The sequence below is a fragment of the Vulpes vulpes genome, chromosome 4, assembly GCF_048418805.1.
Source record: "Vulpes vulpes isolate BD-2025 chromosome 4, VulVul3, whole genome shotgun sequence".
NCBI classification, from domain to species: domain Eukaryota; kingdom Metazoa; phylum Chordata; class Mammalia; order Carnivora; family Canidae; genus Vulpes; species Vulpes vulpes.
In genome coordinates, this window is record NC_132783.1 from 3473979 (window position 1) to 3500875 (window position 26897).

The following is a 26897-nucleotide window of genomic DNA, read 5'->3' on the forward strand; positions in this document are numbered from 1 at the left end:
TCCACAGCTGGGTTTTTTGTTGTTGTTGTTGTTGTTTTTTGTTTTTTTTCCAACCGGTATTTAATCAAGGATCTCATATTGCCATTTGGTTTTTATGCCTCTTAAGACTCTTTTTAATATAGAATAGTTCTCCATCCCTTTTTTCATAACATTTTCTTGAGACAACCTGATTTCTAAAAATAAACCCCATGAACTCATTAATATACAAAACATATATATATAACTCTCAGATCGGAAACCCACATCTCTCAGGCCAGCGTGTTTCCTCCTTGTAGCCAAATTTATAGGAATTAAAATAATCAAGAGGTTGCCTTGGTGACAATAGAATTAGAACAAAGGAAATAAATTTTATGGTTCAGATGTCTACGGATACAAAGCTCTGATATCCTAGTGCACCCATCTTTTTCCACAAGTTTTCAGCTAAATTCTGTGTGTGCGAATTTGTAGTTTACCCTTTTATTTTTTTAAGATTTTATTTATTTGAGAGAGGAGCATAAGCAGAGGGAGTGTCTGAGGGAGAGGGAGAAGCAGACTCCGGGCTGAGCAGGGAGCTGACTTGGGGCTCAAGCCCAGGACCCCAGGGGTCATGACCTGAGTGGAAGGTAGATGCTTGACCTTGACCCCCTGAGACACCCAGGTGCCCTTGTAGTTTACCTTTTTAAATAGCTCCAATTCAGATGCAAAATAGAAATTGTTTATAGATCTTAAAGTGTAGGATTGGGGCAGTTGTGTGTTGCCCCCACTTCCCGGATATGATTATGCAGTAATTGTTCTTGAGGGTCAAACATTTGCCCTCTTTCTTCCTTGTCTTCTGCGTGTAAAACAATTAAAGTGTCAAGTCACCAGAACTGATCAGAATACTAAAAAGTAAAAAGGACCATAGAAACACAGCATTTGGGGCACCCGGGTGCTCAGTGGTTGAGCATCTGCCGTTGGCTCGGGTTGTGCTCCCAGGTATTGGGGATCGAGTCCCGCATCGGGCTCCCCGCATGGAGCCTGCTTCTCCCTCTGCCTGTGTCTCTGCCTCTCTCTTTCTCTCTCATGAGTAAATAAATAAAATCTTAAAAAAAGAAAGAAAGATAGAGACACAGCATTTTAGAGTGAGCAACAGCCCCATTTTGCCCAGGGAAAGCAGAGGCAGAGAGCCAGAGTGCCGCAGCAGCACGGCCAGCAAGTGCTAGAAGAGGACTAGTGTGGTCTGGCTCTGGTCTTCACTTCTTCACTACACCTCCCCGCCCCATTGATGAGGTGCCTTATGCCAGGCAAACAGCCAGTGAATGGGGGAACTTGATATCCGCATTCCCAGACCACGATGTTCTCAGGGCATTTGGAATATTTAGTACTGCTCTTTGGGAAGCAAGGGCTTGTCCTATCTTCCCCCCTATTCTGGAGACACTAGTTTTTAAATGCCTTTATTTCATTTTCTGTTATTCATCATCTTTAAAACTTCCTCTGTAGCCACACAAAAAAAGAAAAGTCCCAATAGGCAGTGTCTTGAAGATGCCCGCGACAGCGGACATCTGGCCAGGGGCGAGGACATTCACTACACATAGTTTCTGGATGGTTCCTTAAAAATGATAGGTCTTAAAAAAAAGAAAAAGAAAAAAATGATAGGCTTTTTTTTTTTTTTTTTTTTTTTGCTTTTCCTTTTTTATCAAGAATATTCCGGAACCAGATTCGTTTTGTGCTATTAGTCGATGGCTCTTCTCTGGCTACTCCACACATCTGCCTGACCTCCCCCACACGCAGCCATCTGTTGCTTTCCTACCACCAATAAAGTGAGCTTGGCTCCTTATTAGCATCCGTCAGGGGAGAAGTGGTCTTAGGGGTGGGTGACCATGGTGGTCCCACAGGGAGCCCAGCTCACGGTGGAGCTGTTTATTCCCCACCTAAGCAATCATGACTTCAGCATGCACTTCAAAAGCCAGGGCTCTGTGCACTTCCACTGAGGGTACGGCTCGATCCCCTCATAGCCGACTTTAATTCTTAAGCAGGAAATGTCTTCTCTACAGGGTATGTTCCTACAAAGCCATTTCAAGAAAAACAAAGTAAAGACTTTTCTTTTTAAAAATTTATCAAGTGACCCCATATAACCTTCAGAGTGGAAATAGCTTCTGCAAGCCTTTGGGCAAAGGGAGGGGGGAACATTAGAAGTGTCTCAGTTTCTTGACGACATTGAGGTCCAGGTATTCATCCAGAAAGCTGTTTGCAATCCCCAAGGCTCCCAGGACTGTCAGCAAGGCCAGACACCCCAGACTCAGCCGGAAACCGGTGATCCTGCGGGACAGACATGTGGCAGAGAAGTGATAACCAGCTGCAGGGATGAAGGGAGGTGTCCTGAGATAGGCTGGACCTCTATGCTTTTGCCATTTGGAAATCTTGATTCATCACATAAGTTGAAGAGGATGCCCAGCCACAGAGGTTAGTTGGCTCCTTTGAACATTCAAAGGATGATCAAGACTGGGCAGGATTATTTGCTTTGCAACTTTTTGGAGATAGTGCACAATTCTTGCAAGAATTTAAAGTATGGGGGCCATGAGTGCACATCCAGGGCATAGTTTGCACTTGAGGCTCCCGTCTCACACCTGGCTGTGCATGGCACACAGCTCACTCGTGCCATCGAGGCCTTCAGGGCCGTCACTATCCTCAGGAACACGCACACACCTAAGTCAGACTCCATCCTGCTACTCTTTGCCTAAACACCCAATTTGTAGGTTCTCCTTACCTTTTCTTAGCTGCTTCTGAATATCCCCAGAAATACTGGTGACGGGCGTATATGTACACCAGACCGAGACAAGTAGCAAAAACTAGAGAGAGAAAATAGAGAAGATACGGAATATGATGGCGGGCTCTCAAAATGCATGAAAACAGAAAATGCTGGCAGAACATGCACGTGTCCTGAATACCCAAACAGCTCCAACAATTCAATCGTGAAAAGAAAACAACTTAATTCTTTTAATGGGCAAAATATTTGAATAGACAATTAATGCAGGAAGATGAGCAATGGCCCCATAAGTACACGAGAGTTTTTTCAACATTATTTAACAGCAGTTGGTATCGGCAAACCGCATCTTAAGACGACGATGAGGGCAGCCCCGGTGGCCCAGTGACTTAGCACCACCTTCAGCCCGGGGTGTGATCCTGGAGACCCAGGATCGAGTCCCACGTCAGGATTCCTGCATGGAGCCTACTTCTCCCTCTGCCTCTCTCTCTCTCTCTCTCCCCATGTCTGTCGTAAATAAATAAATAAAATCTTTAAAAAAAAAAAAAAAGACCACAATGAGATGACACCACTGCATACCCCCCGCAATGGCTAAAATTTAAACAGACCAACAACACAAAATTTTGGCAGTGTTGGACTGCCCATACATTATTAGGGGGAATGCAAAATAGTACAGCCACTCGGAGAAAAGTTCTGGTAGTTTCTGATGGAGCTAAGCATATTTTTGACCCAGCAATCCCATGCCTACCTATTTACCCAAAAGAAATGAAAGCACGTGTCCATAACAAGACTTGTACAGAATGTCCATTGCAGCTTTATTCATAATGGGAAAAATGCAAGGATCCCGGAAACCTCCCAACAGGAGAGTGGATGACCAAACTGAGATAATCATCCTATAGAACAGCGCTCGGCAATGAAAAGACATGGGCACTTGCAACAACATGGTGAGTCTCAACATCTTGCTGAGTGAATACGACGTTGCCCAAGAGTACATGCTGTATGATTCCCACTATGTAAAGTTCTAGAACGGGCAAAACGAAACTGTGATGAAAAAGACCAGAATAGTGTTTGCCTCTGAAGGTGTCTGGCAAGCAGGGGCATGAGAAGACTTTCTAGAGGCATCTGAGTGGCTCAGTCGGTTAAGCATCCAGCTCTTGGTTTCGGCTCAGGCCACGATCTCAAGGTCACAAGGTCGAGCCCCATATTGAACTCCACACTCAGCACGTCTAATGACTTCTCTCTCTCCCTCTGCTCCTTCCCCTATTTGCTTGCTCTGTCTCTCCCAAATAAATAAAGAAAAAATCTTCAAAAACCAAACCCCTTTCTGAGATCCTGAGCAGGGTGCACGTTCGAAACACCCCGTCTAATGGCTTAACGCCCACGAAGCCAATGAGACCTCTTCAGGCCAATTAACAGGCAACTTAATTTTTCATGGGAAAGAATGGAAAATTATGACAGAAAATCCTTTTCTGACATGTGGGGCCACCTCATTCAGCCCATCACAGTGAAATCCAGAGGGTCAAATAGCAGAGCCGGAGCCCCATCCTCAAAGACACTTTTCTGATTAGCTGTTAAAGGCCGCCTCACCTGACAAGGAACAACGGCCTCCGTTCATGCCCTCAGGGAACAAAAACGTGAGCTGGACTAGAGTTAGGCAGTCTCTCTCTGAAGGACATTTTATCTGAGATCCCTCAGTTGACAGTAAAAATTACACGAAGACAAGGATGGGGCTGCCTTTGAAAGCAGCAGGACTGGGGTTTATTGAAATCGTAGCAACCAGTCGTCAGAGGTGAGGCAAGTTATCAGAAAGCAAGAGAGACTGAATTTGTCCAACTAGGGTAGCTGGGGCTGCTCCGCCCCCCTGCTGAAGAAGGGGGGACGCCTTCCGCTCCCCGAGGATATCCCCAGCCAAACAGAAGGTAGAGGCCTACAGAGTTGCAAACTCAAGAGAAGGTGCGTGTGTTATTGGGAAGACGCCTACAGACCCTGCCTGTACCTGAGAGCCAATTTTCTCCTACACTCAAGAAAGTTTAGGTGGACAAATGACTTACTCCGTGATTTAGTTTCCTCCCCTGTAAAGTACGCATTAATTATAGAACCTACCTCATAAGAAGGTTTTTAGTCTTATATACCCGATATGGTGGAGAGGTTCAAAAATCCAAAACATGACCTGGCACATAGTGAACGCTCAATAAATAACAGCTGTGACAATTAGAGTGAATTGTTGCAGATAAACTAGAACGAAGGGATCAGATTTGAAGACAGAGCTCATGTCATTTCCATCCAGGAAGGCCCAGCATACAGTTTGTTCCAAGTTTTTGGGTTTTTTTTTTTTGTTTTTTGTTTGGTTACTGAATTAAATCGAAGTGAAGCCAAAGTTAGCTTACCTGCAGAGCAGTACTCTTTGATGCACACATAGATTTTTTTTTAAGATTTTATTCATTTATTCATGAAAGGCAGAGAAAGAGAGAGGCAGAGACACAGGCAGAGGGAGAAGCAGGCGCCATGCAGGGAGCCTGATGCAGGACTCGATCCCAGGACCCTGGGATCACTACCTGAGCCAAAGGCAGTTGCTTAAGCGCTTAGCCACCCAGGCACCCATGGATAATTTCATTTAAAACAATTTCTGGGATCAGTACATGTATGGCTGCACATCTGTTCTTTCAGGGTTCTAAGAACCACAGTCATTATTAGAACAGAGTGGACCGTTATTTTTAAATTACCTTGATTGGGCAGCCCCGGTGGCTCAGCGGTTTAGCACCGCCTTCAGCCCAGAGCATGATCCTGGAGACCCAGGATCAAGTCCCGCATCAGGTTCCCTGCATGGAGCCTGCTTCTCCCTCTGCCTCTGTCTCTGCTTCTCTCTCTCTGTGTGTGCATCTCATGAATAAATAAATAAAATCTTTAAAAAATAAAAATAAGTAAATTACCTTGATTGAAATACCATCCAGCCGTCCACAATGTAACCAGAAATATGGGGTAAAACTCCACACAGTTTTGTCTGCAGGAAAAAATAAAGACACGGGTTATTTTATGAGAAAACTATACACCAAAGTAGTATGCTTTCATCTGGAGGCAAATGCCCAACCTCTTCTTATAAAAATAATGTAATAATTACATAAAAACTTAGTGTCTTTTCATGTCGAAGGAGTCTTCCAAGATAAGACTCAAAAATTGTTTCAACCTTAGATCAGGGCCAAGAATCACTCTCCTCCACGTGAGCCGCCAGTGGTGGTAGGAATGAATTCAAGCTCTTTTCCAAAACACAGATCTTGAGATGGCCCTGATTCTAACCCAAAATGCATTGCATATCTTCTCTAAAGAACCCAGAAAGGAACACGGTTTATATTAATAGGCTTTCTTCCCCAAAATTCTTACATATTCATTGCCTTCCACTTGAGTTCCTCAGCGGTTAAAAAAAAATGGTTTTAGGTAATTCCCCTAAAATCTTCAGAAGTAAACGAGTATTTTTTCATCCCCGTTTTATGGAGGAAAAAACTAAGTCCTGAGAGCACAAGCTGAGTGATGCCTTGCAGAGAATCAAAGGTACTAGGTCCCCACCAGATTCCAAAGCTCTGTCCTAACAGCAAGTCAAATTGCCTCTATTCATAGAAGACTTGGACGGAAAATTTGATTCTATTTTAAGCAAAATGGAATCGTTCTCTGGGAACTGTAATTCATCTGCACCTAGCAAAGGGAAAAAAGACGAATTATATTCATCCCTCCCATGCTACGCCCCTAAGTGGTCTTGGTTAGGTTGGCCGTGCTCCTTGCTGACAATATTACAACCGGAAAGAACCTTAATGTAACTTGTAATGAGGTCTCGAGTTGATCCTGGTGGAGGCCGCATAGTGCATAGAATCAGAAATGATTCCACATTCTTCCTTAAAGCTTGATTACTTAAGGTTACGAGACAGTTGGCCCAGAAATAGTTGATACTGGTTCCTGAAGAGCTGTATCTTCTAGCCGAGGTCACCATGAGTGGCTTTCTTTTCTTAATTAAAAAATTTAAAAAGAAAAAAATAATAATAATAATTTAAAAAAATAAAAAATGAAATTTAAAAAGTTGTTCTGTTTTGCTTTTTGCCACCACGATGGCGACACAGGTAGGCTCCTGAACTTCCTCCTCCCACGGAGACACTGATGCTACAACCACACACAGAGCAGTTCCTTCCGGAAAAAAATCCCAAACCAGCTGAGTGACTCCTACAGTTTAGGCAAGGAGAAAACCACCGCACTGAACGTCACTCCCTCTCCCCCTGGCACAGCATCACACTGTCAGGCAGGAGTCCTCAATCTCCAGCTTCTCCCTGAGGACCACACATAGCACTCCAGCTCCTAAGATCCCCAGTTGAGGGCCGGGCCCCCGAGAACCTAGCTCCCAAAGCTAATGGGGCTTGCATCCACAGGATTTGGGGGAGGACTCCAGTAGGACAGCTGCACATTCCCTCCCTTGAAATGCGAGCCGGAAGGGGCTGCTTCCAGGTGCATAATCAGTGGGTCCCTGGGAAGGAAGAGAGGGCAAGGGTGTGAACGTCACTGCGTTTGTGCTCCCTGAGGGCAGAGCCTGGAATATTGGGGCAGTTCGGCTCCCAAGAAATGAGTCCCTTTGTCCCCTCGAAGCAGCTAGCCATCGCTGGCCGCACCCTGACCTCAGGTCTTAGCTGTGCTCATTATACTTTTCTCCTGGCCCCACTTTTGCTGACCTAGGCCCTCCGAAATGAGGTTTTGTCCACTTCTTAACATCATCTCTCGGAGACTGGGCGTACTCGTCCGACGGCCAGCCCGGGGCCAGCCGTCCGCAGATGGGCTTCTCCTGGTTGCCTGCTGAGAATACCACGATTGCTTGGCCTTGAAATACCTCGCGTCCCATTCTACAGGTTCCTTACAGCCTCTTCACCCCCTCTGGCCTGAGACCGGGTCTTTCTGCAGCCACAGCTAAATGGTCCGTGCCTGGACGTGCCCCAGGACTGTTCACAGCGAGTGAACGTTGTTTAACTCAAGGGGACCCGGCTCTGAAGGTCTGTTCTTTAACAGTCCTCTCAACGACTAATTACATCAACGAGAAAACTACACTGAAAATAATTTCTGGTCTCTTTTGGACATGGAGGCAGATACAGCCTGTCCTCATACTATAGGCGATCCTCGGGAAAAGTCCCCAAATGCAACAGGAAAGAGCTGGCAGTGGCTGTGCCCATTTCCCTTCGTGTGGGAAGAGAGTGTAGAGCTGCTTATGACCCCCGAGGGACTGTCCCCTTTCCTGCATGTCCACACCGCGGTTAGAGACCTCTTTGCTCAGTAATCCTGTGCCTTTTTTTTTTTTTCCTGTGCTCTTTTGATATTGAAGTTTCCCATAAAATGATTAGGGAGCAGCTTTTCCTTTGCTATAGGCAGATGTCACGACGTGGCTCGAATTCTACCCAGGGGCAAATAACAGAATCTGCTAGAAAGACAGTCGGGGACCGATCACCCTGGACTGAGCAGGATTTCAGAACATGGGACTCCTTCAATTTTATAACCAGGACGGTCCCAGATAACTTGTCTTGGTCTGCCTGGAGCTGAGGGCTTCCTGGCACACGGAACTTTGAGTACTAAGACCAGGAAAGCCCAGGACCAACTGGAAAGAGCCGGTCACCATAAAGGATGACCTAAAGGAGCCTACGGAGATGGAGTAGTTAAAGCTGCTGAAACGTCTCATGGGTCATCCCCAGTTCCAAGGGAGCCCGGCGGTGGGGCCACGGCAGTGTTCCCCTCGGGCCCGAGGGCTGGCAGGAGTGAGGGCAGTCCCGAACTAAGTACCGACTGATCCTGTCTTCCTCATTAACTATGCTGCTAAGTTCACCCCATTTTGGAAAAAAGGATCAAGTTTTGGCCTGACAGCCAAATTTAGCAGCTCCTAAACCACTGGTCTCCAAATGTGTATAGTTCTGATGGTTGCATAACCCCATTGAGAACAACAACAACAAACAACAGCAACAGCAACACACGTCCTATTGTGTGTAGCCGAAGCGGCTGGCTGACCACAAAGATGGTGTGAAGCTGGCGCTGTGGGGTAGCGGCCCAGCCAGGGACTAGATTCCCGGCCTCCCAGGATTCGGGTCGGGCTATTTCTTGCCAGTGGAAAGAGAAAGTAAATCCTGTCGCTTCTGAGCCAAATGATTAAGGAGCTGGTGTGCCAAGGTCCCTCCTCCCCACCCCACACATACATAGGTTGAGGGGAGAGAGCTCTGAGGACATGGATGAGAACAGACCCCTTAGATGGATCATAGGCCTCTACATGGCCACATGGAAGGCCACTCAACCAGGAACACCCATGTGGGACCTGTGTGAACAGGGTGTAACCTTGCATTGTGTTAAACCACTGGGAACGTGGGGTTGATTCATTAGCGCCACTAATACAAACTGGAAGAGAATATCATATACATCGTAAAACACACACAAAATAGAAATTAAAGGAAGCGATTTCAAGAGCAAATATAAAAAGAAGCTCCAAAATCTCCTCACCCTCCCAGCAGATTCCTCAGCGCACCCTCAGCATGCACACGTCACTTGGGACACCTCTGACCTCAAACACGTCTGAATAGCTCTGCTCTTTGGAGTTCTAATAAACACAGCAATCCTGTGTGCAGCACAATCCTGTTCAGAGAAAAATCTGAACCAGGTACCAGATGGAAAAACCCGATTAGCTAGAGCGAATTTCGAATGGTGTAACATGGTTAAAAAAATAAAAATAAAAAAGTAAAAACAGACAAGGTGAGCTAAAGGAGGCTTCTTAGGAGGTTTTCCTCTCTCAAGTTTTCGTTTGCTCCTTGGTGGCTCGTTGGGAAGCAGGGGGCTGCCACCGCCCCGAGTAGCTTGCTCTATTAACAGATGACCCCGCCTCCGTCTGCTGGCTTTTAACCCTGGAGAGTCTTTTCAATTATTTACACTGGCTGAGGGTCAGAGCAACAGGTTAATATGTTCAGAAAAGGCTCGGGGATGAAAGCCGTGGAAGTTAATCTTTCTATATAGATTTGTAACTATCTAAATTGCTCCTTGTCAAGTGACCCTTGTGTAGGAACACCAGAGAGCAGTTGCCTGTGATGTCAGGAGGGCAGGAGTCAAACCCCCAATTCAGGGATGCTGCTGATAAGCAACGGGATGAGCAGATAAGGGAGGGAGGCTTGCACCTCATCCACGTTGCTGCCGCTTCTCATCCCCCCACCACCTGAGACTTGCCCAGCTCGTGTAACAGAGCTATTTGGTGGTGGCATGACTGACTGTGGGTGGCCCTCAAAATTCGTATGTTGAGGGACGCCTGAGTGGCTCAGTGGTTGAGCATCTGGCTTCAGCTCAGGGCATGATCCCAGAGTCCCAGGATTGGGTCTCACATCGGCCTCCCCTCGAGGAGCCTGCTTCTCCCTCTGCCTGTGTCTCTGCCTCTCTCTGTGTGTCTCTCATGAATAAATAAATAAAAATCTTTTTTAAACAATTTTCATATGTTGAAGGCCTAACCTCCAGTATGGCTGTATCTGGAGTGAGAAAGCAATTAAGGTAAAAGAGGTCAGAAGGGTGGGACTCTGATCTAATGGGATTGGTGTCCCTATAAGAAGAGACACCAGAGAGTTCTTTGACACCCACCAGCCTCACCCTGCCCACCCCCTTCTCTGTCCTGGCGTGCACACACCAAGGAAAGGACAAGTGAGGACGTACCAAGAAGGCAGCCATCTGCAAGCCAAAAAAAGAGAGCCCTCATCAGAAATCCAAGCAGCCAGAACCTTGATCTGCCCAGGACCAACTGGAAATCTCAGATCAAGATCTGAGATTGATCTCAGATCAAGATCGTGATCTTCCAGCCTCCAGAAGTGTGAGCAAACAAATGTCAGTTGTTTAAGCCACTCAGTCTGTGTTTTGTTACAGCAGCTGAGCTGACCGATACAGATGGTTTGTGCAGGAGGATGCTACAGTTTGAAGAGCTCATCATTCAGAGTCATTCTCTCTCCTCAGGGACCTCCAGCCCTTTCTAACTCAGTGGGTAAGTACATCTTAGGCTTTCAGCTGATTTTAAGATGGGTGCACTTGGGATCCCTGGGTGGTGCAGCGGTTTGGCGCCTGCCTTTGGCCCAGGGCGCGATCCTGGAGACCCGAGATCGAATCCCACGTCGGGCTCCTGGTGCATGGAGCCTGTTTCTCCCTCTGCCTGTGTCTCTGCCTCTCTCTTTGTGTGTGTGTGTGTGACTATCATAAATAAATAAAGATTTAAAAAAAAAAAAAAAGATGGGTGCACTTGTCAGAAAAATGGGGATATGTCCACTCTATTTTATTTAACTTATTTGTACTTACTACAGAAATAGGTGACCCATATCACTTATAAGCTCAGTGTTGCAGAATTCCTGAGTTGTGAATTTTCCCTTCTCCATAGTTTTTAATTTTTTTTTTTTTTATGATAGTGACACACAGAGAGAGGCAGAGGGAGAAGCAGGCTCCATGCACCAGGAGCCTGACGTGGGATTCGATTCCGGGTCTCCAGGATCACGCCCTGGGCCAAAGGCAGGCGCCAAACCGCTGCGCCACCCAGGGATCCCTCTCCATAGTTTTTAGACATACATTAGAGCCACTAGTTTTAACCTCTAAATTTCAGGATTTGAGTTCAAAATGACTATAAAAAGTAAGTGAAATAGCGAAAAAAATTAATAATAATAATAATACAGCTACCGTTGAGTAAGTAGAGGGTAATATTTCTCAAGAGTACTCAGATTCATGATGATTGGGCTTACTTGTGACAGGCTGATTCTGGAACAGGAACTGAATAATTCAATATTAAGCAAATAGGGGTGCTCAAAGAACTAAATAAGAGGAAATTCTTCATTCTTACCCAGCGCTAACAAAACCATCGTTGGGACACTACACATATTTCTAGGCTTCAGGTTTAGAAATAATATGAAAAATCTTAGTCTAAAGAGAACCACCAAGATTTTTTAATGGTGGGGGGAAGCTGAAGAATTATGACTACCTAGCCTCAAAATACAGAAGATGAAAGGTACTTAATAATGGTCCCCAACTGTATAAAAGAGGGGGTCATTAGCAGCTATTCTTCTCTTCTGGTGAGAACAGAATCAGAGGGAATATACTTAAATTGCAACAAGATCAAGGTATTACTTGGATCTACTTTTTAGATTTATAAAAGCCTTCAATCTAAAGGAATCAAGGTACCCAAATTAGACTAGATAGAAATTTCTAAGCTTAGCAATAACATGAAGGAATGGCCCTTGTTGAAACTACACTTACTTTGTTCACAAGTTTAAATTGTATTCTGGCAAAAGACTGCAAAACTCTAGATAGTCCTCTCTCAGGCCCTCCCTGTAGGAAGGGAAGAGGACCTGAATGGGGAAGAGGCCCTGGGCTGGTAACATGGGTAAAGTGGGTGCCATAATAATCACCTTGGCTTGGCAAATGAATATCCAACCTGAGGTGAGCTTGAGACAGGAAATAGGTACTTCCGTGGTGGTCAGAGGGACCTAGGAAGTGACTGGTAGATGTCAGTTCCCACTTAGAGATAGGATCAGTCCCAACACCATGCTTCTTGGCCATACTTAGGGCAAAGCAGTGGGGGAGAAAAGAGTAGGGAAAAGACAGCATTTCTGATATAGCCAAGGTCATAAGACCTTCAAGGGAAGCTGAAGGACTCAATGCTTTGGTCTAGGAGAGTCAGGAAAAAAAGTCATTTCCTCTCAGGGACTTGCAGAGTTCAACAGAGCCTACCCTTGAAGACAAGAATAGCCGAGTAGGCTTTGGAATGACCCGGGTATCCCAGGGGATGCTGCCTTAACTGCCTCTGGTAAGGTCAAAATAGCTTCACTAGCAATGAATTCAATCTGAATTGGCCTAATTTACCTAAACCTTATAGCCCAAGGCAAAGATCTGGGCTAGTGCTATGGAACATCTAAGAAGGAATTCAGGGAAGTGAGTAGGACCATCCCCACTCACCCTTCAGAGAGAACCCAGGACAATTACTAAACTACCATGCCCTGGAAGATGTTTGTGACTCCTCACTCCCTCTGCCCTGATTATTGGCCATTATTTTTTGATCCCTCTCTCTTCTACCATTATTAATCAAACACAACAAACAAAACACTTCTAGCAAGGATATTAGGTTTGTATACATTTTTTTTAAACAGCAACTTAAGAGAAATATTTCAAATCGGTGTTCAGCTGTATACTAGAAGGGGGAGGGGCACCTCGGTGGCTCATTTAAGGTTGAGTGTCTGACTCTTGGTTTCAGCTCAGGTCTTGATCTCAGAATCGTGAGATCGAGCCCCACAACAGTCTCCGCTCTCAGCATGGAGTCTGCTTGGGATTCTTTCCCCCTCCCTCCTCTTCTCCCTCTGCTATTCCTCCCCTCCAACCCCTCCTCCCCGTACTCAATCTCTCTCAAATGAATAAATAAATAAATCTTTTTTTTTAAAGAGACGGAGAAGAAAGACAGCAATAATTTGAAAGAAATCAAATTTGTGGAAAGTATAAGAACAAACCAGAAGCGGCCCAAGGATTGCATAGGCTGGAAGCCCAACCCTCCCCAATGGAAAGTTCTCAAATGACGGAAGATAAGGTGAGAAGATGTGGAATTTCCTCCTGTGATTATTTTTATAAATAGTACAGCATCTCCCAGACTTCCAGCATTAATATATCAGTGTCAAAATTTTAGCGTCTCCATATAGCATCTTACTATTTTTCTATAAATCAATTATATTTTTTTTACTTAAATTAGGGAGAATGAAATTTTATGAGTAGAAAAAGAATATCACTTTCTAAATAAAGGATAAGTATAAATCCCATGAGAACAAAATTTGCCAAGTTCTCATGAGATGCTGCTGATTGCTGAAGGCTCGGCACATGAGACCCTCCCTCTGTCAAACAGGAGAATGGATGTTCAAGAGGTGTTGAGCACACATCACGAGGACTCCCTGCAAAATGTGACACATTGAACCCATGTTTATTTCTTCTTCCTCCTGGAGCCTCACTAAAATGCCAGGAAAGGGGAAAAAGTAGATATAAAGTCATCAAGAACAAAGAGAGTGGGAGCAGACATGGCAGGGGAAGAGAGGTATCAGCAAATTTCTGAAGAAGGACAGCACTCAGAGGTCTATTGTCTAGAGAACCCAAGACAGAGGATCTCAGGGGAGTCCAGGAGCAATGGAGGGTAGGGATAAAATTCTGTGCTGAAACCTGAGCTAACCCACATACTGTATAGTAGAAGAACCTTCCTTCCCTCACCCACCACACTGTCCGGTTTCTAGAAGTGAGACCTAGTATACCCACCCATCCTCCTCCCTCACCCCATACTTGCCTGCCCCCCCGGGGGGCTTACGGGGTTCCCATAGAGAAACCAAATGGTCCCAGAAAGATAACCTACAGATACTGGCATTTGGGGCTCTCCGAAAGAAAGCTGCTGCTGATCAGTCACCCTCTCGGGAAGCTGCCCACTCAGTAAGCCCCACCCATGCACACAGAGCTTCCAATTCATTTGCTGATGCTCTTTATTAAATTTGCACAGACAGCCAATCAAGAACCACTTGACATTTGAGTAAAGCTTCTAAGATCTCCTTTGCACAGATCCCTTTGCTGGACCCTTATCTTCTTGACTTCTAAGGCTGGTTCAGTCTTTGCTCCTCTTCTCTCCTTTACCTACACCCACTCCCTTAAAGAGTTCTTTTTAAAAAAAATTTTTTTTAAAGATTTTGTCCACTCTCATGGTTCTAAATTATCTTCGTGTGCCAATGACTCTTGAATTTATATTTCCAGCTTAGATCTCTCTGCTGAAATGCAGATTCATATGTCCACCTGCCTGGGTCTCTCCACTCAGATGCATAAACAATGTACTGCGTAGTTTACAAGGAAAGAGGAAATGATCTGAGTAGCTGGTGAACGACCATGCTAATAGCCCCTCCTTAGCTGTAGCGTAAGTCACGTCTCAGACACATGTCACACGGAACCTCCTGGTCTTCCCCCCCAAACTGCTTCTCCTGTTGCCCCCTCTCTCTCTCTGTTGTCTCTTGGGATGCTCGGGCCAAAACCCTGAGGTTGTTCTTGATGCTTCTCACACTCCATATTTATTATGTCAGGAAATTCGCTTGGCTCTACTCTCCAAACATATCCAGAATCTGACCATTTCTCACCACCTGCCTGGTTCAAGGTAGCCTCCTAACCCGAATTCTCTGCTTCGACTAATGTCTCCATATAGACTATTCTCAGCAAAGCAGACCAAATGATCCTTGTAGAACATAGGATCGTGTATTCCTCTGCTCAAAACCTTAAAATGCCTTTCTGTTTGGCTCACAGAAAAGCCAAAGTCCTTACAACAGCCTTTAAGGCCTTACATGATCCATCCATTACCTTTCTGCCACTTCCTGTCAGCTCCTTTCAGCCACGCTGACCTCTTTGCTAACCCACCAGGCACATTCCCACTTGGGGTCTTTGCAATAATTATTCCTTTCACCTCAAGAGTGTTTACTCTGCATGTTTGCATGGCTAACTCTACCTGCTTCAAGCCTTTGCTCAAGTGTCACCTTCTCAGTGGCATCTACACTGACCACCCTAAATAGTAACCTGCCCCAACTTACCCCCCAGTAACCCACCCCAAAAGCTCCTTACAATGTTCTCCTTTTTCTTTTATTCCTTAACACTTACCACCTCTCTCATAATCTAGTATTTTCTTAGGATGTTATCTATTTACTTTCTGTCTTCTATACCTAATATTTCTATAAGGTAAACTTCAAGAGGGCAAGGATCTTTGTCTAATTTTTCACTGATATATCCCAAACTGCTGGAAGAGCACTGGCTATACAAAGGTTCTCAATAAATATTCAATGGGCAAATAATAAATAAAAATGAAAGACAAAAGCTAAAACAGACAAATCAGAAGGAACTTGGAAAAAACAGAAATGATATAAGAAGTCAAAAAATATATTATCATTAAAATCCTCAAATATAAGAGAATAAGCTACATCCATAAAACAGAAAAGGAATAATTTGATAGCAATAACTAAAGAACAATCAAAGAATAAAAATTAATTCTTAGAAGTTAAAATTGATGTCTGAATTTTTTAAAGATTAGTATACAGAAGTTCAAGAAATTTCCCAGAAAGAACAACAGTCCAAGAAGATGAAAAACCAAAGATAAAAGAAAACTAGATGACCAATTTGGGGGTCAATATACAACTAATATAGGTTTTAAGAATAAAGGAACAGAGAAAACAGAGAAGAGGTAATTCAGGGAAAAGGATTATTTTTTTAAAGTTCTAGAACAGAAAGACATGAGTTGTCAGGCTATAAAAAAAGCCTTATCTAAGGTTCAGCATAGTGAAGACAGATGCCTCTAAACAAGCACAGCACAATACTATCTTTGGGCATTGGGGTGAGGGGAAGATCCTAAAGCTTCCACAGTTTCCAAAGAATCAGGAATTAGAATGGCATTGAATATCATGACCATATCAATGAAAACTAGAAAATAACAAAAGAATATTTCCAAAAATCTGAGGGTAAGGATCTTTAATGTAGAAATACATGTCTAACCAAGCCTACAATCAGCTGTGAGGCAGAATAAAAGCATATATAGAAATATAAAGTCTCAAAAAAAATATAAAGTCTCAAAATTGATCATTTATTTACCCTCTGTCAGGAAACTTCCTGCAGGGTATGTTCCACCAACATGAGAGAAAATCAATATATAGGAAATAGAAAATATAGGAAAGCAGGCAACCCAAATCAGGAGAATATTAAAGAAAAAATTCCTGGGATGATGAGAAGTCCCAAAATGACAGCATATAGCAGATTTAAAAAGCATCCTCCAGATTGGAGCAGAAAGATGGAGGATTCAAGCAGAGATTATCCAAGACAAAAACCAATGGTATTACTAGATTAATGTATTTGAATGTATTAAGAGAAGATTTTCAGTCCTGTTAAAGATTTGAGGATGAAACTAAGCAAACAAATAAACAAAAAGGCAATCATTAATCCCAGGTAAAACAAAACATTCACGGGAAGATGAAATCATAGTATACTATCTGACTCAGCTTTGAACATTACTTAATTAATAATAATAATATAAGCATTGATTATTGGTTTAACTCAACAAAGTGATGTAACTATACTGGAAGGTGGAGGTAAGGAAAAGAGGAAGTGGAGAGACTTGAAATTCTTTCTTCCATAAAAAGAAGCTAATCAATAATGTCTAAAATTTATGAATTAATAAATAGCAGTGAAATCATAATGGTTAGAAACATGGAAGTAAATACCAAAAGTAGTAGTCAGAAGGGTGCCAGTGATCGTCTCTGGAGATGGATTGGCAGTAAGGAGAGTTATTTGTTGCTTTCGAGCTTGTAATCTCACTTTACTTTCAGACCATATACATATGTTACGCTAATAAAAATAAATACTGGAGTGTGGAACATACTGGCACCAAACCAATGCCTTCCACTCGACATAATCATAAAGATTCAAAGACAATTAAAGTGGAAATGAGTTTCTCACCACATCGTCCGATGTTACTGATAATCATATCCTGGGCATAAAGTTTCAATCAAGTAAGAGATCAAGCTCTGGAGATGTGCTGTACAACACGACCTCTACAAACAATAATCTTTTATACATTTCAATTTTTTAAGAGGGTATATCTCCTATTACATGTTCTTACCTCAATAAAATTTTGTTGCAAAAATCATCTTTACGCACCTCTTAAAATTCCCCCTTCTATACCAGTGTATTCATCCCACACTTTCAAGCCTACGGAATAGTCTATGTGATTCTTGTGGAAGCAGAGAGATGGACAAGAGAACAATGCTGCAGCTCAAGGATCATGACTTGCCCAAAATGACTCAAGATGTAATAAAAAGCTGAAGAATCTAATTATCATGAAAGAAATCAAAATCCACAGTTTAAAATTTTTTCCACAAAGAAGACATCAGTTCAGATCATTTTACAGACAAATTCTAACAACTTTAAAGGAACACACTCTCCCAATCTTATTAAAATTCTCTCAAAAAATAATTCTCTAATTCATTCAATGAGACTAGTAGAATCTTGATATCAGAGTGAGACAAACATCATATAAGAAAGGAAAATTATAGGCCCACGTCACTCATAGATGAAAAATCCCAAAGTATTAACAAAAGAACTGAGTGACACATAAATGGTGACACATGTAATGTTTCTAAAAGCACTTATTTGGGGGATGAAATACAAAGGGAGCCCTAGCATCTGCAGCAGCCAAATTCATGGTGTTTATGGTGGAACATTCTGTGTGGATCTGAAAAGACGAGATGATCAAAATGACGTATGTGTGAAATGGAAAGCTTTCTCATTCTTACAGGTTGGAGATTTTAGGAAATGGTTCATGGACAGAGGATAACACTGACCCATCTCTGTTTCAAGTGGAAAGGAAAAATAAAGATGGAAAACTGATGTCATAGCTAAGCCGGCTGGAGGCTATTGAACTCTCAGCGTACAGTTAACCAAACTGCCATGCTTAGACGTGGACAGCAGTCTTTCTTAAGATCCCAGCCTTTTCTGTAAACATACCCTCTAAATTCAAAATATAGGGGGGTAGAGACTCCACGTGCTAGCTACTTCAAGCTTCAAGCATCATGACGAGGGGCCTGGCTGTGAAGGGTGGTTTGTTATAATGGGATACATTCTCTGCGCGTCCTTCCCGATCAGAGTTCTCTATACGTGGGAGGCCTGGATCCCTCAAGGGTGGGGGAAGCGTTACTTACTGTGCACGGAACATCCTCTCAAACTCTGGTGACCCAGAAACGGCCGGGGGCGTAACTTTGTATTTTAATCTTGCCTTTCCTACATGTAAAGCAAAATAGCCTGCAAGTATAGAGGGATTAACCATTAGAATGTGGCATTAGAATGTGGCACATCACTATTCATTAGGAAAACACAAATTTATTTTTTTAAAGATTTTATTCATTTATTCATAGACAGAGAGAGAGAGAGGCAGAGGGAGATGCAGGCTCCACGCAGGGAGCCCGATGTGGGACTCAATCTCGGGTCTCCAGGATCAAACTGCAGCCAAACTGCTGCGCCATCGGGGCTGCCCAAGAAAACACAAATTTAAACCACAATTAGATACCACTACATACCTAGTAAAACGTTTAAGATTAAAAAGACGAATCATATCAACTAAAAAAGAGAAATAAGGCTATAGCAGCAGCCAGAATTCTCATGCACTCTGGTGGCATGTAAGATGGTACAATCACTTTAGGAAACCACCTAGAAAGGATTTTTTAGTTAGACATACGTAGACCATATAGCCAGTCACTCCAATCCTACTTATCCCTCCAAGAGAAATTAAATCATGTGTCCACACAAAAATGTGTGCACAAACATACACAGCAGCTTTATTCATAACAACCAAAAGTCAGGAACGCCTCTGCAATGGTTAATTTTATTGTGTCAGCTAAGCTAGGCCATGGCACCCAGCTGTCTGGTCAAACGCCAGTCTAGATGTTTCTGTGAAAATATTTTTTGGATGTGATTAACATTTATATCAGCAGACTCTGAGTACAAAGCAGATTACCCTCCCTGGTGTGGGTGGGCCTCATCCAATCAGTTGAAGGCCTGAAGAGAAAAGACTGTGGTTCCCCCAAAGAGAATGGAAGTCGGCCTCCACCCTGCCTTCAGGCTCATTGCTGCAACACCGGGGGATCCCTGGGTGGCTCAGTGGTTTGGTGCCTGCCTTCGGCCCAGGGCATGATCCCGGAGACCCGGGTTCAAGTCCCACATCAGGCTCCCTGCATGGAGCCTGCTTCTCCCTCTGCCTCTCTCTCTCTCTGTCTCTCATGAATAAATAATAAAAAAAAATTTAAAAATTAAAAAAAAATGCTGCAACACCGACTCTTGCTAGACTGGCCAGCCTTCCAGCCCAGCCTGTAAATTTTCAGAGTTGCTAGCCCCCACAATGGCATGAACCAATTTTTTAGACAAATGCCTCTGTGTGTGTGTGTGTGTATGTATGTGTGTGTGTGTGTGTGAGTGTGTGTCTATCGTATTGGTTCTGCTGCTCTGGAGAACCCTAACACCAATGGGTTAGGGTGGATCAACCAGTTAATGGATAAACATATAGTATTGCGACATATCCATCCAACAGAATACCATTAGAGCATATAAAGGAATGAACTGTTGACGCAGGAAACAACCTGCATGACCCTCAAGCCTATCACGTCGAGCAAAAGCAGCAAGATCAGGAGAGACTAGTGCTGGGTAGTTTCACTTATACAAACGTCTCAAAAATGAATCCACAGCGACATAAAGCGGACCCGCGGCTCCCTAGAGATGACAAGAGCAAGGAGGAGGGTCACAAGAAAACTTTAGGGGATGATGCCTCCCCGTCGGACTCAGTTTCCCTACTCTAAAACGACTATGACTTTGTTCTCCGTCATTGGCCACGTTTGTTGCACAGACCACCCGAGCCCAGCGCCGGAGTCCCTCGCATCCGATGACCAGGCCTGGAAAACCTCATTGCATTTCAGACCCACGCTTGCCTCCTCGGTCAGGGGTTCTCACCTCCTGTCCTTATCACCCCCTTTTTTTTCTTACCCCATAATTATCTCTGGGGTCTATTATTTCCCTTCGGATGATTTCTTCCCGTTTCAGTTCCTTACCAGTTGCCTCCACACTATTCTGGTCTCCCTTATTCCAGTACCTCCAGATCCGCTTCCTACTTGCTAATGTCTCAGAACCAGTTTCCCACTGGGCGTGATGCATTTCCTCCGGAGGGATCTCCCGGGTCAGGGGCCACAGACACACCGTGTCCACCACTGGGACCCCGTGATGAGGGTGCAAGGGCTGCTTTACCTTCCCTGGAGAGCCTCTGTTTCCTTTCCCGCCTTCACAGTTGCCTAGAAACTGCTTGACCATATTCACCTTTTGCTTAGCTTGTCTTTCCCCTTTCCTTCACTTGTCCTTGTCCAGAGGGGCATATGTGGGCCGGGGCGAGTGACCCAAGGCCCCCCGCCCCCCATGCCCCCTAGTCCCCCCACCCCGGCCACAGCTCGGCTCCTGCACCGGGGGGGGGGGGGGGGGGCGCGGGCACTGCTCAGGGCGGCGACAGCTTCTGTCCATGCAGGAGCAGCCAAGGGTGGGGACGGACCATGCAGGGCACCAACCCCGGGCCAGGCCCCTGGGGGGCATCCTCACCCAGTGTCCTGCCTAACCCTGTCTGAGGGGGACATTGAAGGCCAGGGCCACCCGGCTGCTAAGTGGCCGAACTGGACAGATACGAGATACAGGTCACAACCCGACCCACCCCTACCGTGGTTCGCGGTGGCCCCTCCACAGACCCCAGGCATCTGCCGAAGCAGTCGACTCTGGTCCTCAGTGTCAACGAGTTATGCCACTTATGTCTCCTCTCTCTCTCTCTCTCTCTCTGTCCCCCCCCCGCCCCCGCAATCGGTAAATGTTCCATGCCTACCGCTGTTAAAAAGGAGACAACAGGCCCCAAACGGAGTCATTGGGGCTAGGCCAATGTCACCAAAGCGAGACTAAATACCTCACTTAATTACCATCCCCCCCCCAGGGGAGTCTCAGGGCCGCCAATCTGCATCCACCTGCTTGGCGCTAGAGAGCCCACCTCCCCGCTACCCCCCTGCAGCCCCTGCGAGCAGGTGGCCTTTGCACAAGCAGCCGCCTTCCTGGGCAGCTTCCTGCCCTGCCTGCTTCTCACTGCACAAGTCCTACATTTCACTTGGCTCTTGGGGCTCCTTTCTATGCGCTTCATGGGACGCTGCACAAAGCCAGGAAGATCTTTAAAATGGGCTCAGTTGGGGACGCCCAGTGTGGGGGGGGGCTCAGCATCTGCCTTGGGCTCAGGTCGTGACCCTGGAGTCCCGGGATCCAGTCCCACATCAGCTCCCCTGCATAGAGCCTGCTTCTCCCTCTGCCTGTCTCTCTCTCAGGAATAAATAAAATCTTTTAAAAATAATAAGATCAAATGGACTCAGTTGAATCACCCATGGCAGGGCAGGCTGGATCTCCTCTCGTCTCCACCCACCCCTGACCACCCCCACCTGACCTCTGGCCAGTCCCCACTGTCCCCTGCACCCCCCCCCCCAGCAAGCAGAGCCCACTGAGCCCCCTGGGTGCGTGCAAACCGCTTCTGCGCTCCCTGGGGCACCAGGAGGGCCACAGCTGTGAGCCCCTGGGTCAGCATCGGGGGGCTAGAGACCTGAGTGCTGCTTCGGTGGGCGGCAAACACCCTGCTCCAGTCTAGAAAAGGCTGGGAGTGCAACCACCGAGCGTGAGTCTGCACAGTACAGTGTTCTCGTAGATTCACAGCACTGTGCAGGCCAGGCAGGCACTGATGGTGCGCACAGGCCTGGGCCTCCCCCACCCCTGCCGGGCCTGCTTCAGAACTACAGTGACCCAGGCATGGGTGGCTCCAAGGCTTGCTCACCGGTGGCCAGGCCCTTTGCCCCGTCTAGCGTGTTAAGGTGACATCATGGATAAGGTGAGGAGCACTGGGCGAGTGTGCCCCCGTGGAGCGAAGGCCCTTGACACAGCGAGCACCGGACATGCCAACCCCCCAGGGGAGGTGCTTTCAAACTTGGGGTTGGTTGCCCAACCTGAAGCTGCAGGTTCTGCAGACGCGTCTAAACCTGCTGATCCTGCCTGCCCCAGCCGGTTCCCTTAGGGAGCACCCACTGAAGGGTCAGGGTTCGCGGAATCACAGGCACCGCCCAGGCAGGTGCAAGGTCTCCTGGAACAGTCCCGCTTCCTGCTCACAGCCCAGCCCGCTCCCCTCAGCTTGCCAGAGCATTTCTTTCTTTTTTTTTAAAAAAAATAAGATTTTACTAATTTATTCATGAAAGACACAGACCGAGAGAGGCAGAGACCCAGGCAGAGGGAGAAGCAGGCCCCATGCAGGGAGCGCGGTGCAGGTCCGGATGGGGACCCCGGGGTCGCGCCCTGGGCCCGAGGCTCTGAGCCCCCCCCCCCCCCCCCCCCCCCCCCCCCCCCCCCCCGCTAGTGCATTTGTGAGGCTCGTTGGCTCCGGGGCCGCGGGTGGTGCCGCGGACTGGGCCGGTCCCTGCGCCCTGGGGCCTCCGGCCTCGCCTCGGAGGGAAGCGCTGCTGGAACCTTCCAGAGCCGGAGGCGCCGCGGGCCGGGGGCACTCACGGGGCAGCCCCCCCACCCCCGCACACACACACACGCACACGCGCACCGGCCCCTACTTTGTTGGCAGGAGGACAGGACCGAGGCCGCAGCCAGCAGGACCGAGCGCGCCGGCATCCTGCGCCCGAGCGTCCTGGGTCCGGGGCCGCGGGGCGGGCGGGCGGGCGGGGCGGGGCGGCCGGGAGCCAGCGCCGCCGCGACCTCTGCTCTGGGGCAGGAGTCGCCAGGGCGGGTGGCTCCGGGGCTGCCCGGCCGGATCCGCATCGGGCCGAGCCCGCGCCCCGAGCCCAGGCCACCCCCAAACCCCGAGTCCCCCCGAGCCCCGAGCCCCCCCGCGCCCCGAGCCCCCCCGCGCCCCGAGTCCCGCAACCCCGAGCCCCCCTGAGCCCCGACCCCCCCGAGCCCCCAGCCCCCCGCGCCCGGAGACCCCCGAGCCCCCCCGAGCCCCCCCGCGCCCCGAGTCCCGCAACCCCGACCCCCCCGAGCCCCGAGCCCCCCGCGCCCGGAGACCCCCGAGCCCCCCCGAGCCCCCCTACGCCCCGAGTCCCCCAACCCCGCGCCCCGAGCCCCCCCGAGCCCCGAGCCCCCCCGCACCCCGAGTCCCGCAACCCCGAGCCCCCCCGAGCCCCCCGTGCCCCGGGCCTCCCCGAGCCCCGCGGCCCGAACCCCGAGCTGAGCCAAGCCCCACGCCCTGAGCCCCCCCGAGCCCCCCCAAACCCCAAGAGCCCCGCGCCCCAAGCCCCCATCCCTGAGCCCCCCCGAACCCCCCGAGCCCCGAGCCCAGACCACCCCCCCAAACCCCGAGTCCCCCCACGCCCTGAGCCCCCCGAGCCCCACGTCCCCCCGCGCCCCGAGCCCCCCGCGCCCGGAGACCCCCGAGCCCCCCAAGCCCCGAGTCCCCCAACCCCGAGTCCCCCAACCCCGAGCCCCCCCGAGCCCCGCGGCGCGAACCCCGAGCTCAGCCGAGCCCCGAGCCCCCATCTCCGAGGCCCCCAAGCCCCGAGCCCCCCAGACCCCGCGTCCCCCCGCGCCCCGAGCCCTCCACGCCCTGAGTCCCCTCGAGTCCCCCCCAGCCCTGCCCGAGCCCCCCGAGCCCCGGGCTCCCCCTCGCCCCAGCCCCCGAGCAGGCCGCCTCCTCCGCAGCCGCCTCCACCTCCCTCCATCCACCTCGGGGCCCTCCAGCCTCTCCTCGCCCCTGTGGCCCCTGCCCGTGGGAAGAGTCGGAGGTTCACCTAATCCCCGGAGGCGTGGTGCTGGGTTAGCTGGGTTCCAACCTCGTTCTCCAGGAGCCCGGGGATTTGAACCCGGGCCCAGCACATTCCCATGGTGCCCTACCCGGGAATCATGCTGTCTCACTGTCTCCTTGACTCTCCCACAGGCGTGACCATAAATTAAAAAAAAATAATAAACCGGAACCTATGTTTTGAGAAGGAAGAGGGCCCTTGGGGGAAGAAATGGAGCGATACTTTTTTTAAGGATTTTATTTACTCATGAGAGAGGGAGAAGCCAAGACTTAGGCAAGGGGGAGAAGCAGGCTCCCTGCAGGAACCCGATGCGGGACTGGATCCCAGGGCCCAGGCTCACAGCCTGAGCCAAAGGCAGATGCTCAACCACTGAGCCACCCCGGGTCCCCATAGAGTGATATTTTAAGTTGATGTTTATAGGAAACACAGCACAACAGTCATCGGGCGGTCAGGGGAATGCCCCACACCACCGGGTAGGGTGCGGGTCCCTCCGTGGCTGGGGGCTCCTCTATGGAACCCGTTTATCACAGCCCCTGCCCTCTGTCAACACCGCCCTTCTGCTCCTTAAAGATGCAGCTTCCTGCAGAACAACCTGGGGCTCTTTCCCCATCACACACCCCCCACCCCGCTTTTTTTTCCCTCAGGTTCATCTCTGTTTATTGTTTTCAAAACAAAACTAGAAATCACCGCTCAAAATGTTTGAGAAGAGTGCTCAGCCCCATCACAGTTAAAGGCTTTATGTAATTTGCAGCCAGAGCATCATGGACTGGTGGTCACCAACGAGAGCTTCTGGCATGGCCCCGACAGGGCCTGGGGCCTGGGACAGCCACTCGGCCCCAGGAGCCCCAGCTCAGTCCTCTGCACGCGCCATCCAGGGGCACCCACAGAGGACAAGGACAGCTCAGCCCCCCACCGGGCTTGCCAGTTGCCCATCCGGCACCTCCCTCCCCCACCAGAGGAGGCTTAGAGAGAGAGCCCCAGGGCCAGGAGAAGGCCTGTGGGCTTCAGCCTCACCCAGGTCTGCACCTGGGCCCCCTCCCCTGGCCCTTGGTGACTGCCACAACCCTGACCAGGATTCTGAGCCTCCCGGTGGATAAGCCACTAATAAGGGCTGAAGGGACACCTGAGTGCTCCAGGGTCTGGTCTGCGGAGTCAGTTAACATGTCTCAGGCACGTCAAACAGCGCGTAGCATCCAAAAAGGTGTTCTGTGCTTGTTGAATCAACACGCAAAGGGGCTTTATGCAACAGGCCAGGGCCAGGCCACCCCCAGATGAGCCACTCTGGTGAGAAGATCATTTGGAGTCAAAAAGCCATCAAATCCAGAAGATTTCAGGAAAAGCTCCTTACCAACCCCCTACAGCTAATTCAGATGGAGAAGCTGCTCCAGGTGTAGAGAACGACAGTGTGCTGTGACCCAGGTACGGTGCCGTGTGGTCAGAGCCCCCTAGGGCCCAGCAAACATTTGTTTACCAAACATTTACACTTTCTCATCTTCCCCCATGCCCATTCCCTCCCTGCAAAGTCCCACACCTCTCCCCTCTCTTCTCCTTAGTTCAGAATGACATGTCTACGTCATTTTGCCTGTCTTTGGAATTTCCACGTCTATGTGGATCTCCCGTAGGCGCACCCCAAAATCTGATCTTCTCCTGTTAACCTACCTGGTGTGTCAGTTTGATTCTTAGTCCGGCAGGGAAGACCTTTGACGGGACAGAAAACTCTTGCTCCCCATCAGCATCTGGAAAAGTACTTGGAATACAAGGTACCTAGTGTTAAAAGATTTATTTTAAAGGTAAAAATCATGCCTCTCAGACACATAGAAAATGAAAACATATCAAAGGTTTTATTTAATTCATTGATGAGGGTAACCGGGATGACCTTTTAACCAGTTGGAAGGAAAACTTTAAAAAATAAAAAAAAAACTTTTTTAAAAGCCCATACAGGGTGACGGGCACTGAGGGGGGCACTTGATGGGATAAGCACTGGGTGTTATGCTATATGTTGGCAAATTGAACTCCAATAAAATAAAATAAAATAAAATAAAATATAAAATAAAACAAAAAAAACAAATAAATAAAATAAATAAAAAAATAAAATAAATATCCCATACACACAGGGAACTGCTAAAACCAAAACTCAGCAGAGAGCATTTGAAAGACCTCATTTGCTTTATTTAGCCCCTCCTGCATCAGGCCGCATCCCACCCTGCAGACAGCAAGGGGCTCCGAGGGGCTGCACCAAATGAAAGACTATTACAGGCAGAAGGCGATGGAACAAGGAAGCCACATGAGTGCAAAGGTAAATTGGTGACTGCAAGGTGACCTGCCTCCAGGGCACGGCAGGGGTCTCACCAGGTGGGTTGCCACACCACCGCTCATCCGGTAATTCCTCATGGACTGGTTTAAGATCCCATTTCTCAGAGAGCTGAAACAGTGATTTTTTTTCTTTCTTTTTTTTTTTTTTATGAAACAGTGATTAAGTCAAGTCTCGCTGCGCGGGACTTAGCCTAAGTGACTATTTGGGGCCGGCAGGCTTGTCATTAGCAGTCGGGACTAAGGAATGGGGAAATTAATTTACAAACAGTTGCAAACCAGGTCTGCTCACGACGCCCTGTCGCCTTGTCGGCCTCTTTAGCTTCCCTCTGCCCTTGTTTGTTTGGAAATCACTGAAGAGGACGATTATGTAAGAAGGCAGATCCTAGAAGTTCAGGACGCACCAAACCTTCCCCTGCAGTCCCTGGCAGGGACTCTAACCGGCGAGCCGTGGGCCCTGAACTCCC

General features: G+C 47.9%; 1 protein-coding gene across 1 annotated transcript; it reads right to left on the reverse strand.

The window, feature by feature from the left end:
* Positions 1 to 2053: 2053 nt before the first annotated feature.
* MGST2 (microsomal glutathione S-transferase 2) lies at positions 2054 to 23037 on the reverse strand. The gene is made up of 5 exons (XM_072755221.1): positions 22936 to 23037; positions 18472 to 18571; positions 5653 to 5723; positions 2726 to 2807; positions 2054 to 2277 (listed from the first exon to the last, which is right to left on the reverse strand). The coding sequence occupies exons 1-5, from the start codon at positions 22991 to 22993 to the stop codon at positions 2148 to 2150; spliced, it is 441 nt and encodes a 146-aa protein (XP_072611322.1). The 5' UTR covers positions 22994 to 23037; the 3' UTR covers positions 2054 to 2147.
* Positions 23038 to 26897: the final 3860 nt, after the last annotated feature.

Bases quoted from the DNA above. Each gene is read 5' to 3' on its own strand.
- MGST2 (XM_072755221.1), bottom strand. From the start codon at position 22,993: ATGCCGGCGCGCTCGGTCCTGCTGGCTGCGGCCTCGGTCCTGTCCTCC. The intron at 5,724-18,471 runs GTAAGTAACGCT...TTTTTCCTGCAG, and splicing joins GAGAGGATGTTCCGTGCACA to ACAAAACTGTGTGGAGTTTT. The intron at 2,278-2,725 runs GTAAGGAGAACC...TCTGTCCCGCAG, and splicing joins TCAGAAGCAGCTAAGAAAAG to GATCACCGGTTTCCGGCTGA.